Source organism: Pezoporus occidentalis, unplaced genomic scaffold (genome assembly GCF_034315485.1).
Source record: "Pezoporus occidentalis ecotype Australia unplaced genomic scaffold, CSIRO_AGI_Poc_V1 ctg161, whole genome shotgun sequence".
Taxonomy (NCBI): domain Eukaryota; kingdom Metazoa; phylum Chordata; class Aves; order Psittaciformes; family Psittacidae; genus Pezoporus; species Pezoporus occidentalis.
Window position 1 is genome coordinate 118,339 of NW_026913437.1, and position 13,737 is coordinate 132,075.

At 43.4% G+C, this 13,737-nt stretch overlaps 1 protein-coding gene and 1 non-coding gene across 2 annotated transcripts; both read left to right on the forward strand.

Annotated features, from left to right (window-relative positions):
• The first annotated feature begins 1,968 nt into the window (after positions 1 to 1,968).
• PABIR2 (PABIR family member 2) lies at positions 1,969 to 12,401 on the forward strand. Its single transcript, XM_062612737.1, has 10 exons — positions 1,969 to 2,407; positions 2,757 to 2,835; positions 4,075 to 4,131; positions 4,512 to 4,555; positions 4,636 to 4,690; positions 4,916 to 5,017; positions 6,333 to 6,421; positions 6,971 to 7,035; positions 9,339 to 9,435; positions 10,475 to 12,401. The coding sequence occupies exons 1-10, from the start codon at positions 2,292 to 2,294 to the stop codon at positions 10,623 to 10,625; spliced, it is 855 nt and encodes a 284-aa protein (XP_062468721.1). The 5' UTR covers positions 1,969 to 2,291; the 3' UTR covers positions 10,626 to 12,401.
• LOC134160644 (small nucleolar RNA U109) lies at positions 10,249 to 10,395 on the forward strand. Its single transcript, XR_009963644.1, has one exon. It is a non-coding gene; the product is annotated as a small nucleolar RNA U109 (small nucleolar RNA).
• Positions 12,402 to 13,737: the final 1,336 nt, after the last annotated feature.

Here is a 13,737-nt window from a genome sequence, read left to right on the forward strand (position 1 = left end):
GGAAAGGACCTTAAGATCATCCAGTTCCAACCCCCCTGCCATGGGCAGGGACACCTCACACTAAACCATGTCACCCAAGGCTCTGTCCATCCTGCCCTTGAACACCGCCAGGGATGGAGTATTCACAACTTCCCTGTGTACCCCATTCCAGTGCCTCACCACCCTTACAGTAAAGAACTTCTTCCTTATATCCAATCTAAATTTTAACCCATCACCCCTTGTCCTATCACTACAGTCCCTAGTGAAGAGTCTGTCCCCAGCATCCTTATAGGCCCCCTAAATTTGAAGCTTTTTGCTGTCTGTAGTGGCAAGGACATAACAAAATAACTCCACAATAATAAGCAGCAAACCCCACATAGTTTGGCAATGTAGTCACATTCTGCAGGTGGCTTTTGTGTTAGCAGAGCAAATGTATGTGTGAGTGGATTTCCATTCCAAGCTGGGTGTTCTGTTGGATGCTGTCACTGGAATTGCCCTTTGGGCACTCACCAGCCATTGGGAGAGCTGTTCCAGGCTGCAGAGTGCTCCTGCTGAAGTACTTCACCAGGAGAACGGAGCAGCATTCGAAGCGTGGTGTTGCGTTTGGTGAGCGGTGGCAGTGAGAGGTGACACTTGTGCAGCAGATCCTGATTTTCCAGTGAATCAGATTGATCATCATTGTTAGAAGTTAAGCAAAAGAAGGGTTTAGGGATTTATCCTCTTGATCTTTGCAGGAGATGGCAACTCTGCAGCATCTCACAGAAAGGTGTCATTACTGACCATGAGGTATCATAGCGTGAGCAGTGGGAAAGGTGGCTTTTCCCTTCTACTTTCATAAAAAAACAAGGAATTTTGTCTCCATTTTTTCCAATATAAATAATATTGAAAAATCCTGAAAATATTTTAAATTTAATCTTGTGATCAAGAAGGGTCAGAAGGGACCTCAAACTCATCCAGTCCCAACCCCTGCCATGGGCAGGGACACCTTCCACTAGAGCAGCTTGCTCCAAGCCCCTGTGTCCAACCTGCCCTTGAACACTGCCAGGGATGGGGCAGCCACAGCTTCTCTGGGCACCCTGTGCCAGCGCCTCAACACCCTCACAGGGAAGAGCTTCTGCCTAAGAGCTCATCACCCTTACGGGGAAGAATTTTCTAGTATTCCTTAATATTCTAAGAGAATAATTAATCCAGCCACTTAAGAAAGTTGAAATGATGAAAAATCCTCACTTTTCTATCTTAACTATTTCTGTACCTAGTGCTCTGGAAAAAGAATTGCTGTTTCCCAGGAGAAAATGGAAACTTCTATGAATTCGGTGCTAGTAGAGACCCTGAAGATCCGCTGTGCGTAAGAGACAAACGTATATTGTAATTTTTATTACAGAAAAATACTAGAAAATAAGAATCTGGAAGCACAACATTTTGCTGCTTGGAATGGAATTGTAAATGCCATCCCGATCCCCAAATGCAGCCAAGAACTAGAATTTTGGGTCTTGTATGAACGTTATGCTGGATTTCTGACAGCAGCATGGGAGCTCATGTTACTGATTAAAACCCCAGCACGTTCTTCAGCGGCACAACAGAACGCTAGGGAAGGCTGTGCGACTTCAGCTGAAGAGCGAGAACCTAACCCTGAGCAGGGTCCCAAAGGCTTTTCACGGCTGCTCTATCGAGGCAGAGCCCGGGACGGTCCCAGCTAAGATCGGAGCAGCGTTATGGCCACCCTGGGATTCGAACCCGCGTCCCCTGCAGACCACGCCCCCGTGTCGGTCTCCTAGCACCCCCTGTACCGTTTCAAACGGGCGCCCCGCCCGTTACAGCCGTTCCGCGCGTGCTCTGCCGCGCTCAGGAGCGCGCACGCAGCCGGCGCTGGCGGGATGGCGGCCTGTAGGGCATGCGCAGTACCGCGGTGCGGTCGCGGGACGCATGCGCTGTGTAAGGCGGGGAAGCGCTGCCTCCGCCCGGCTTCCAGCGCATGCGCGCTGGGCGGCAGCGGGCGCGTGGAGGGGAGTGCGGCCCGAGGCGCTCCGAGGCCTGAGGCGGCCGCACCGGAGGGAGCAGCGGGAGCGCGTCCGTGTGGCGGCGGCAGCGGGTGGGGGAAGGCGCCGTCCCCCGGGCCTCCCCCGGCATGGGGCGCTGCTGGGGCCGCCCCCCTCGCCGGGCGCGGCGCGCCCCCGGCCTGTGCCTGCGGCGCCGCCCGCGAGGCCTGTAGGGGCCGGGGGCAGCGGCGGCATGAGGAGCCGCTGCGGCCGCCGGCAGTGAATGGGCATCGCGGCGGAGCGGGAGCAGTCGGAGCCGGAGGCGCGGCCCCCGCGATGGCTCAGGAGAAAATGGAGCTGGACCTGGAGCTGCCGCCGGGGAGCGCCGCGGCCCCGAGCGACGGGGGCGGCCTGAGGAGATCCAACAGCGCCCCGCTCATCCACGGGCTCAGGTGAGCGCGGCGCGGCCCGGCCCGGCAGCCTCGGAGCAGGTTGTCCCGCGGGGCCCAGCCGTGGAGCGGTACAGGCCGACCCGTAGCCAGGGTGCCCCTTGCCCTCCGGCGCTCGGCGCAGGCTGGTGCGCGGTGGAGGCCTCACTTCCCCGGTTTCGGGTCGGGGTGGCGGGTGGCTGCGGAAGGGCAGCAGCGGATCCCCGCGGGCTGCGGGGGAAGGTGGCTGCTGGGCGCCGTCAGTGAAAGCGGAGCTTCTGCCGACGTGAAATGGGTGTTTTCGGGCGCTGGGCAGCTGTAAGTGAAACACCCCTTAGGAAGCTACTCACGAAAGTTTATGTTCCATCCCCAGTGACAACTCGCAGGTTTTTCAGCCTTACGTGCTGCGAACTCGCAGGAACAGCACAACAGTTACGAGCCGTCACAGCATGGTGAGGAATCTTAAGCATGTTTGGTTTACACCTAACAAGAAGTAATTGAGCCGGAGAAATGAAGTTAAACTTGATTTGTATTTGCACTGTGTATCCCAGCAACCTTTCAGGCTACAGAATATGACGGTTTTTCTAGCTGTAACTGCAACCCGCAATGAAATAATGCTGGTGTATTGTTTACCTGTATGTCCCCAAGAAGGCAACAGCAGCTGAAGCTGTGTGTGCTTCTGCTTAAAGTTAACTTGGACCTGACCATGGGTTGGAAGAGAAAACTGTTGTCACAGTTAAAAGTCTTTCAGTTTGTTGTAAAAATGAAACAGGGGATCGAATCTTCACTGGCCTGTTTGTTTGGCATTGGAAAGGGTGATCACCGCATGTCAGAAAATGTTTTAAAGAAGAGTAATTTGCTGAGTGAAGTTCTGCTTTCTGTTCTTTAAGTCTGACGGTAGCAGTCCTGCTGTTTAACGTGTCAAAGGCGATGCATTTCTCTTTGTTCCATCATATCAACCCAGGGACCTAAATGCTCTTTTTCCACTGAGCATTTTTTTTCTCATTTTGAGGCTCATGAAGATAAAGTCCTACAGGCTTTGAGAAAAGCAATACTTAAATTCCTGAAATAGGATTCTCTTCTGTGTCTTGTTATGAGATTTCTTAGAAATAAGAGTAACATTTTGGCACTCAAATCAGAAGGTGTTACAGAGGACAAATGGGCATCCTCGGTGAGGACTGTTGGCCCATTTGTATGTGATGGTGGCCAAAGTTCCAGAGGAATGAGATGTGTAAAACTGGAGAATTGCAACAGTCAAGTTTTAGGGAGTGTTGTTCAAACCTGAGCTGAAACACTGGGATTTCTCCTTTATAATAGCCAGCTCCTTGAGTAAGTTAGTACAGGAGTTTGTCATCTTGTTCTGGGCAGCAGGGAATTGTATAATGTTCATAGGTTCACTTAAAAAATCTCTCAGTTGTCTCATGGTAGTTTATGTATTCGAGATGCTGAGCAGTATCTGCATGCAAGCCTGAGCTCTGTGCCACTTGCTGAGTGATAGAATGAATTTGTAAGTCGTAAAACAAGTCTTCTCTCTTGAAGGCCAGTGTTTTCTTTTTGCAACATGATTTGAGTCATCCACGTGTAGTACAGCTCGTTTTTAATTCCCTAAGAATGCAGGTGGTGGTGAATAGGATGTGTGCAAGGTGCTGAGATATGATTTAATCATTGTGGCTGTCCCTTTTTTTCCTCAGTTGTTGTCATCATCTCCTATTCGCATTCCTAGTAGCCGACTTCATCAGATCAGAAGGGTGAGTGTAGGTTTTATCTGTGTATTTAGTAGCAGAATGAAAAACATTATATAATAATGAAGTACTTAATGGGAGTTTCTTTCCTGTTGAGTTCCTCAAGCACTAGAGAAAACCCAGTCTTTTTTTTAAGATTCAGTTCCAACAAGGAAACATCCTTGCAAGGTTTATTGTTGCCATGTTTAAGCTACCTTGCATTTTTGATGTACTGTTTCGTTTAAGAGAAACTGAGCTGGGCTGGTAGCTCTCTTTTCTTTCTGGAGTGGTCCTGCTGTTTGCATTTCATAATTCTAATGGCAAGTTATTGAATCATGAGTGCTATTCCAACTACCTGTGACAAAGCAAATGTTATGGGGAAACTGAGGATGTTTTATCTCCTGCAGGAGGAGGGAGTGGATTTAATGAACCGAGAAACAGCACATGAAAGGTGGGTGTTATTCAAACAAGATGATAAAATAGCCAGAGTTATCCTCTTTGTAGCTACTGATGGGGTTTTTTGTATTCTAGGGAAGTGCAGACAGCAATGCAGATAAGCCAGTCATGGGAGGAAAGCTTGAGCCTGGTAATCTTTTTATAGATGTTTCCTATTTAATTCTACTATTACACTCAACTGAAGAATTTAAGGGAAAGAGAGACATTAACTGTGAAAGTAATTGAAGAAGAACTTAAGTTCATCTGCTTTAGCTTTTGTGCATTTGGCCCAATGACTTCCCCACTAGAAGGTTGTGCCTTGGATTCTAAGGTAGCGTCCTGTGACAGTGTTAAGTCTGAAACCTTGTGTTTACAGAGCGACAATGACTTGGACAAGTCTGAGAAATCTTCCTCCCCTAAGAGAATAGACTTCATTCCAGTTTCGCCTGCACCCTCACCTACAAGAGGAATAGGAAAGGTAGGAAAAGTGAAATACCAAACTGAAAGAACACTTCAGAGTTTTAGCCCAAGGTGAACTGTGAGGACTGTGTAACTTCACAAACTGATAGTTTTCAAGAAACCAAACAACGAAAAAACAAACCCATGTTTTACTTGTTTCTAGGAATCAGATCTTTACCAGCTTAGAGCTTGCAGAGTTTCAGGAGTGTCCCAGTTCTGCCACACTGAATGTTTGCAGTTGCTGCTGTCTGTGTGATGTTGGGATAGGTCAGGATTCTGGTTCTAGGGAAGCTGGAAGAGGTCATTATAGCAATCAGATTTGGACGTGATATCTTCAGCTGCCTAGGTGGGAGCTGCTGGGGAAGAAGCATCAACACTGGAATATATCATGTGTAGAGTAAGAGTGTAGGCAAAGACTAGAAGCTGGAGATCTGTGTGGTGAGGAGGATGAGTATATCCGTCAGTTATGGGAAGGAAGGCATAAATCACTGGGAAGGAGGACTCCGGTGTGCAGAACTTGCACTGAAGACTGATGGGAGATGCTGGAGAAAGGGAATATATGTATATTAAATAAACTGCTTTTTCCAGTGAGGACTGGAAAACTGAAATGCAGCACAGAGAAACTGGGAACTGTGTTTATAGATGGGCTGATTGACCCTGTTTTCACCCTCTTTTGTGATTCTGCTTTTGTACTGCTGTATTGTATTACATGCCTCAACTAGTGTTGTTGATGGTGTGTGCATGGAGCATCATATTAGTGCTGAGTAAATGTGTTCCTAGTGTAACCCTGATGCTAACAGCCTCTCCTGTACCTTTGGAATCACGACTGTAAAGCAGTAGTAGGTAACTTGCCAGAAAACCATTTTTGTGTTTAGCTGTGGGCATTCATGGGCTCAGCTCAAATGAGCTGCAGAACCACAGAGCTCTATTCTATCTGGAATACTGTGTTAAGTTTTCAGGTCAGATGTATTTTGAGTCAACTCAGCCTGTTTGTTTAACAAGTCCCTTGAAAGAAGCAAGTCCTGAGTACTGTAGTGCTGCTTCTAAATGTAACAGGAAGACCAGAAACAACTCTCATATTTAGAAAACAGCTTCTGTTTCCATTTCAGATTTCCTGTGGGTTTGCATTTTAAGTTAATCTCAGTGGGCTTGCTTTAGGCAGTCTATTTTTGCAAGTTAAGGTTTTAATGCCTCTAAGGTTATGTATGATCATCTCTGCCGTACGCTGTTACCAGCTTTTCTTTAACTGGGGGTGTTTTGTTTGGAGGGTGGGGTGAAACAGCTGAATATTTCAAAGGGAATTCTGAAGTACCTTCATGTGATGTTCTCTGCAGCAATGTTTTTCACCATCATTGCAAATGTTTGTGAGCAGCAATGGGTTACCTCCAAGTCCTATTCCCAGTCCAACAAGGCGATTCACCAAGTAAGTAACATCTGCAAGGAGCAGGTATACATTGGCTTAAATTCCAAGGCTGGCATGAAGATTAGCTAAAGCTGATGTTAAGGCATTGAAAGTGATTTCAGTTTTGCAATAGCTGAAGTATTGCCATGTAAGAATGCTCTGGAAGTTCAGCCTTTACAAGTAGTAGCTTTTCACCTATAGAAGCCTGAGTTAACTTCAGCCTAGACTTGGTAACTTGTGGGGACATTCCTGGGTACTTCAAATGAACTTTAACTTTTCCAGCATATTGATTTTGTATATTAAATGCAGTTTAGAAATGGACATGATTGACATGAGGATGTGAGGCACTAAGGAAAGGAGAAAGCCCTGGAAAATGTACTATAATTTTGTGTGGCAGATAATCTGCTCTAATAGCAAGCACTTTCTTTGTTATCTATGTATTTAGACTCCCTAAGCATTCCAGTTGTGCAGGAATAGCTTTAAAGAACATTTCATGGTGCTGTGGTTGTGTTGATTTGATGCTAGGTGTGGTGGAACAGGCCTGACTGAGTGTTGGTATTCTCTCTATAGCAGGAGGAGTCAAAGTCCTATTAACTGTATCAGGCCCAGTGTTCTTGGCCCCATTAAAAGAAAAGGTATGTGTATTAGATGTTTTATCTGATCCCTATTGGGATGTAGTTTTGCAGCTGGATGCATTTCTTTTTTCCATGTTTTTTTTGTTCTGTAAATACAATGCACTTGTATCCATGGTGAACTGGAATTTGCCAATTGTAACTTCAAAATACAGTGGAAAATAGGTAGTTTAAAACACAAGAATGAAAACCTTTAAAAGCAACAATTACTTAAAAGAGGCAAACTTTATTACACATCGAATGCAATGTTATGAATATTCCTAAGCCCTCCCTGACATTCCTAAGAGTACCACTGTACAGTGCACACCCTCCAGTTCATCTTAGGAATGTTGCTTATCATGCACTATCTGCTAAACTTAGTACTGAATGTTTGTTTTCACTCTGAAAGTTCAGAAGGTGAGTGTTTAGAGAAGTGGAATAGATCAGTGCTTTCCTCCTGGAGGGGGAAAACTGCATTCTTTCCTGGAAGTATTCCATGTTAAGGATATTTAAATTGCAGCCCAGAACAAGTCTCCATAGTAGAACTGGGAGATTGAGATGTTTACAAGCGTGCCTCTAGCCATGCTTATTCTTTCTGCATTTTAACTTGGGCATTCTTAACTGCATAAAAAGCATCTCCCTTTATTTTACAAGACCTGGCCTTCGAGAAAAGGTCCTGGTTAGTGTTGTTTTAGGGCTGCTTGTTCTATCAGATAAAGAATGTTGTCTAATTTACATTGACAGGGGAGAGAGGCAAGTTTTCCCATGGATGCCAGTTCGTTCTTTCTGTTATTTTCTATGAATTTTAGAGGCATTAAATATTACTCAGTAAGGAGTAAGTATTTATATTGCGTTGCTTTACTTTCAGTGTTTTATGGTAGGCTTTACTCAGGTTGTGTTGTATTAAAAGCAGGTAAAGGGCAGGCTTTCCTCACCTATCCGTGTGCTCTTGTGGAGCATCTTTTATGAAGTGGAGATAGGAGTTTGCCTTTTTTACTTGAAATATCAAGGAATTCTCAATGTTACTTAGATTTAAAACATCCAACCCATTTCAATGACCCTCATTTCTTTTCCTAAATACAGAATCCTGTTATTTCAGAATTTTAGCAGTAGCTTTACAGTTCATACTCTATAGATGTGACATGGTGACAAAGCGACACCGTGACACGTGGGAGGAGAAAGCAATGTATTGAAGAACATTTCTAGAGGGAATAGATGCTGGCACACTGTGCAGTGTGTTGGAGCAGATTTGTCTTTGTGAAATTTGAAGTTACTTAAGTTAGTTGTTTGGATATATTATAAATGTGGGGGGGGTTTGCCCATTCAGCTTGATAGAAGCTGTTATTCTTTCCCTTTGAAGAAGGGAATGTACCTCCATGAGCTAAAGAAAGTTTAGGGGGCTTATCAGTCTCTATAAACCAAGTGGTAGTATAATTCTCTTGCGTAACATATGTTAATATGTACTTCAGTTTGCTGTACTGCTTAACCTCGGTCAGCTTTTCAAACTGACACCACAACTGTTGTGAAGTGTAGGTAAAAAGCCAGAACATTTCTTTCCATTTCATACGTGTTTGTTGCCAAACTAAAAATGAAAATGTACTGTAGCTGAAAGGGGTGTTTTTAAGCTTCTCATTGGCAAATTCATGTATTTCCAGATGTGTCTGTTGCACAGGGGCTATTCACAAACCTGCGCATTCTCAGGGTAGATTACACTAAACAGATTATATGAATTCTCCTCATCATGTTTAATCTCTTAATATCAGTAGATGATTACAGGTACAAAGATAGTCTGATCCACGATGAGTAAGTGGAAATGCAGACACATGCCATTTTGTTTTCTGTTCAGCTTTTCTGTAGCAGTGTACATATGCATCAGAATTTGTTGTCTGCAGGAGTGTGAAACTGTAAGCCAAGCTGCCATTCCTGCTTTCATAATCACTAAGAACTTTAATCTCCCTATTTTGGCTTATGTCAGTCTCTTCATATCAACTGCTTACTTAAAATTAAGTCACAGTAATTAGTTTGCTTTAGATTATTTTCCCTGATTATAGTCCAGGTAGCAAGTGCCTAGTTTTACATCGCTGAGATTGTTGTAGCCCCTCAGATACTGCTGAAGCATTGGTTAAATTCAGGATGGACTGGATGGTTATACAACAGCGTCAAATGAATGTCTTACCCAAGTGCTTGGCCTGCTGAATGAGAGGATTTGAGTTACAATAGCTTTGCACTGTCATGGGGCAATCCTGTCTTTTACCATAGACAAATGTTAAATGGACAGACATTCCAGAGGCTCAAGTGAGTTTGATTATTTGCACTGTTTTCCTTAGGTGAAATGGAAACTGAAAGTCAGCCAAAGAGACTATTTCAAGGAACAACCAACATGCTTTCTCCAGATGTTACACATCTGACCGATCTCAGTTCATGGTAAACTATTTCATGTGCCCTGAAATGCCGAAACAGGGAGTGTGCATGGATCACAAGTGTTCTTGTTTGTTTTCCAGGGAAAAATACTCTGCATATAGCTTGTGTATGCATGTTACTGGGAACTGCTCCTGTGGTAGTGTGACAGTGTTCCTGCTCCTTTGATCAGATCTTCCTGAGCAGACTCTAACCTACATTTTGTGTATCAAAGCCTTCATACTGAATCTGATTGTTACAAATCCCTGTTGGTTCATAAGCAAAGTTCTTTTTTGAGGATGCTTCATTATTTCACTGTGTTGTAGGTGGTGCTCATATAGTATCCGTGGTATTTTGTGTGAATAGTTACTGTGCTTACATAGTTCATGTTTTTATTCATGGTTTTTAGTGGTACAATCTGGTTTATCAGGATTCATTAAAAGCTGAGTTCTCTTTTGTGTCAGAAGTCAGAAAATAAGCATTGTAAAATACCAACTCTATTACTACAATTTTGGTTTACCTACAGACTTGGAACTGCTTAGAGAGATTTTATTTTATGTTGCTTCCAGCATAAATGATAAAAGCATCCATTTATGCCCTCTGGAATCTTGTATCAAGACTTCAAAATCCAACCACCAGAATTCCTTACAAGGGCAAAACAGGTTTCAAAATGTTGCTCTGAGTAGTGCAACATTAAAGAACATAGTAGCTAAGCAATGACATTGTTGCTGCATTGCTGATTAGGTTGTTACTATTCTTTTCTATACTCTTTTAAGGTTTTATTCTCTTTCGTTGTCATATCCTTTCTTTGAGTGATTTAAATGAGAGTGATGATTTATTCTGCATGTTAAAAAGAAAAAAGAAATTCTGCTCCTCATTCCCATAAGGAGCATGAATATATCTGTAACATGCTACAGAAAACAAGGAGTCTTCAGGGCTGCCAGTCTTGCAGTAAAGGCTGAGTGGTAGTATAGGTCTCCTACACCTCTACAAGGCGACAGTACATTGGCCTTGTACCCACAGTTACTGTGCACCTGTTGCTAAAGAGCTTTTCCTTCTTCCCCAGCCTGTCTTCAGATATTCTTGATGGGAGCAGCAGCAGTGTTGGCTCGTCCTCTGACTCGCTGACTAAAGGCAGCATAACCACAGAGTCTCCAGTGACATGCTCCAACTCATGCTCTTCGTTCATTCTGATGGATGATCTCTCACCTAAGTGACTTAATCTGTGTGTGGTTGTGCTGTTTCCTCACTGTACACTCGTACAGAGAAATGAACTCTCATTCTTGAACCATTAACACGAGGATTACTGAAAGAAAACTATTCTTGTTCCTTTAATCCTTGGTGACTTTCCAGTGATTTTGATTTTTTTCCATTTAATGGACGTTGTAGACCATATTAATGTCTGTTTTTGCAAATTTGTGTTTTTCTTTAAACAAGTTGTCTGCTCAGATTATGCTAACTTTTTGCTTTCAGGAACTTGCATACACAATTTGATTCCAAGAATAGGTATCTGCCTAGTAGTGTTGCAATTTGTAGGAGAATTACTTCTATTATTATTGTGGTCACTATGTCTAGGGAAAGAATTTGATTTGGAGGGGTTTGAAAATGCTGATTTATTCTCTGGCACTTCTACCATTGAGTAAAAATATTCTCCGTGGTGTTTTTTATCTTTAGTCACTAGCTAAAAATTCTTTTATGGAAGGAAGGAAAATCTTTTCTTAGTGCTGCTAGTCGTTTTTCTTACAGTGGGTGTGGAAATCTCCCTCTCTTACATTAAAAACCCACAACAAAATGATTGGCACTTTTGCCACCAGTGAAGAAATAACAGTACTCTACAAATATGATTAAAAAAGCTGCATAGTTCTCTCCCCAGATCCTTTACCCTACAGATTTTATGAAATAAGGTCAATATTCAGCAAGGTTTGGCCAAGGAAAATGAATCCATGCCTCGATCTAAGACACACAATGCAGATAACAAAGTTATTTAAACTACTGTGTAGGAGAACCATGTTTGGCACCACCGATGTCTCCCGTGGCATTGAGGTCATAGGTATTTTTGTGCCTTAGGGGGGCATTGTTACAAAATGATGGAATGTAAAACCAGAGGGGTGGGTGGGGAAAACCCCTTTATGTACAGCTTCTTATAGGGTTATAGGGTGCTCACCAGAACCTGTCCTGGAGGCTGCTTTCCTCAGTGCTGCTCTCCGAGTGCTGTAGGCAGCCCAAGACAGCAGCCGAGGTGATGCCCCCCTGCAGCTGCATTTACACCTTCGTTGGTCGTGAGCAGGGCAAACAGCTGAGCAAAGATTCCATCTCTAAGGAAAGACTGAAAAGTTTGGGTTGAACACGAGCTCTGCATATCGCTTGGCTTATGTTTGAGCTCCGAGCAGGCTTGCTACAGTACCTTGGTCAGGCTGAGGTAAGACAAGAGATATTTTACTTTTTAAAGACTTTAACGGGGCAAAATAAATCCGTTTGTAATCTACTGTGTTATGCTATTTATTATTTATAACTATGTAAAAAGTCTGTGGTGATGAATTATAGTATTTTTTTATGATTGAATAAGTTTTTTATGTTCAGTAATTGCTGGCTGGTTTGTATTTAATACGCAACGTTGTCTGCCAGAATCATAAGCTTCCGGTTTTGAATGTTTGTAACATAAATGCTTTTGTTACCTAAAAGTACAACTTCTGATCTTTCTGAAAGAAAAAAGTACTGAATTTCAAGGAAGATGATGTGCTTGGAAAGGGAGCACAAGCTCTGGCAATACCGTCTGGCTAAAAAAGGGGAGGGGGACAACCATAGTTATTTGTGTTCTGAAGAAGCCATTAAGTTCCCAGGAGACATGTACATACCAGGTTCTTTTTCCAAGTGTTCCCATTCGATTGTAAGCAATCCCATTGTGGGCCAACAGTGGCACTTTTATTTGTATTCTCCTTTTTCACCTGTGGAGCATTAGTTCCCCACCTTGAATAAATGTGCATATTGTAAAACACTGTCCATTGGTGCCATTTTTAAAGGAGCTCTACAGGAGTGAATGTTCAGTTTGTTTGTATATGCCCAGTGCTATTTCTTGACCTTTTTTGATGTCTTAAATTGCTTAAATATTTTTGTATCCATGCTTGTATCCTCTCTGGTGCTAGCAGAAGGCTGCATTAACATCTGCAGGACATTGGTAAATGGTATCTGTGATAAAATTCAGCCTGGTGCCTGTACCCCAGTTTCATCATAGAGTGCTTTTAATGGGACTGTGGTGTAGAAATCTGAACAGGGGGTGGCAGAAGGGGGAAACCTGTTGCATGCTTTCCTACAAGTGAGAAGAGCACAGCTATTGCTTATTTTTGGCTGACTTACCTGTACAATGGATGTATTCCAGATTTGTTTGTTAGTGGAGAGTCTTCTACAAGTGCTGGCCTTTGTAAACGTTAGAATGTAAGCTTCATAAAGCAAACACACATATACTCTTGTTACAGCCAGTTTTGGAGTGTTCTGGCTATTCCCCACTCTTCAGAAGTCATTGCTCTTTTATAAACTATGTATGTAACACAGACGTAGACTGTCTCTTGTTTCGGAATGAATGGCATGGTGCAGTGCAGTAGGAACCACCTTGGATCCTGTTCTCTTTCACATCCACAGCTGTAAGACAATGTGTTCACTTTAAAACTGAGTTTTCTAATACTTTAATAGCTGACATTTGCACTTAACTGTACATGAGTTGCTGCTGCTGACAGAACCCGTCTTTGTGGCAGTGTGAAGGCTGGTACAGCACACTGGCTAAAACTGACTAGAAGGTGCACTTCTGGGCTTGGGAACTGGCTTGTCTGTAATGAATTGGGTAGCAGTGTGGGGAACAGGGCAGCTGGGGCTGGTAGTCAGCTTTAGTCTGTAACTATTGACACATTTCACTGGTTTTTATGACCTCACCAGACTTACTTACGCTGAATTGCCATATGAGTGTCTGAGAATTCCTGTCTTGCCTCCTCCTTGTTTTAACTAAGGAGCCATTAGTGCAGATCTATTGCTGAGAATCACCAGTGATGACTTACCTTTAATGTTGTCACTGTTGAGAAGCAGGTTTCAAATACCAGTGTAATTCCAGCAGCATTTTAGATGGACTTTTTAATGTGTTCATGAGCACAGCGTTGCGCTGTTCGCCTTTGACTAGCACTGCCCTTTAGATCTGATCTGAACCATGCTGAATCCTCATTTCATGGGCTTAAAATGCTGGAAGGGTTTTACCAATGCTTTAGAGAAATGTGTGTGTCAGCTGTGGAACTCTGTGTTTTGATAATATCAAGTGTTCTGAATCAGGAAATGGATTGCAGTGTG

What these genes read in the sequence shown, in the direction of transcription:
- PABIR2 (XM_062612737.1), top strand. Translation starts at nt 2,292, where the DNA reads ATGGCTCAGGAGAAAATGGAGCTGGACCTGGAGCTGCCGCCGGGGAGC. An exon ending in TGGCCCCATTAAAAGAAAAG is followed by an intron (nt 7,036 to 9,338) that starts GTATGTGTATTA and finishes TGTTTTCCTTAG; the next exon opens with GTGAAATGGAAACTGAAAGT. An exon ending in CTGACCGATCTCAGTTCATG is followed by an intron (nt 9,436 to 10,474) that starts GTAAACTATTTC and finishes CTTCTTCCCCAG; the next exon opens with CCTGTCTTCAGATATTCTTG.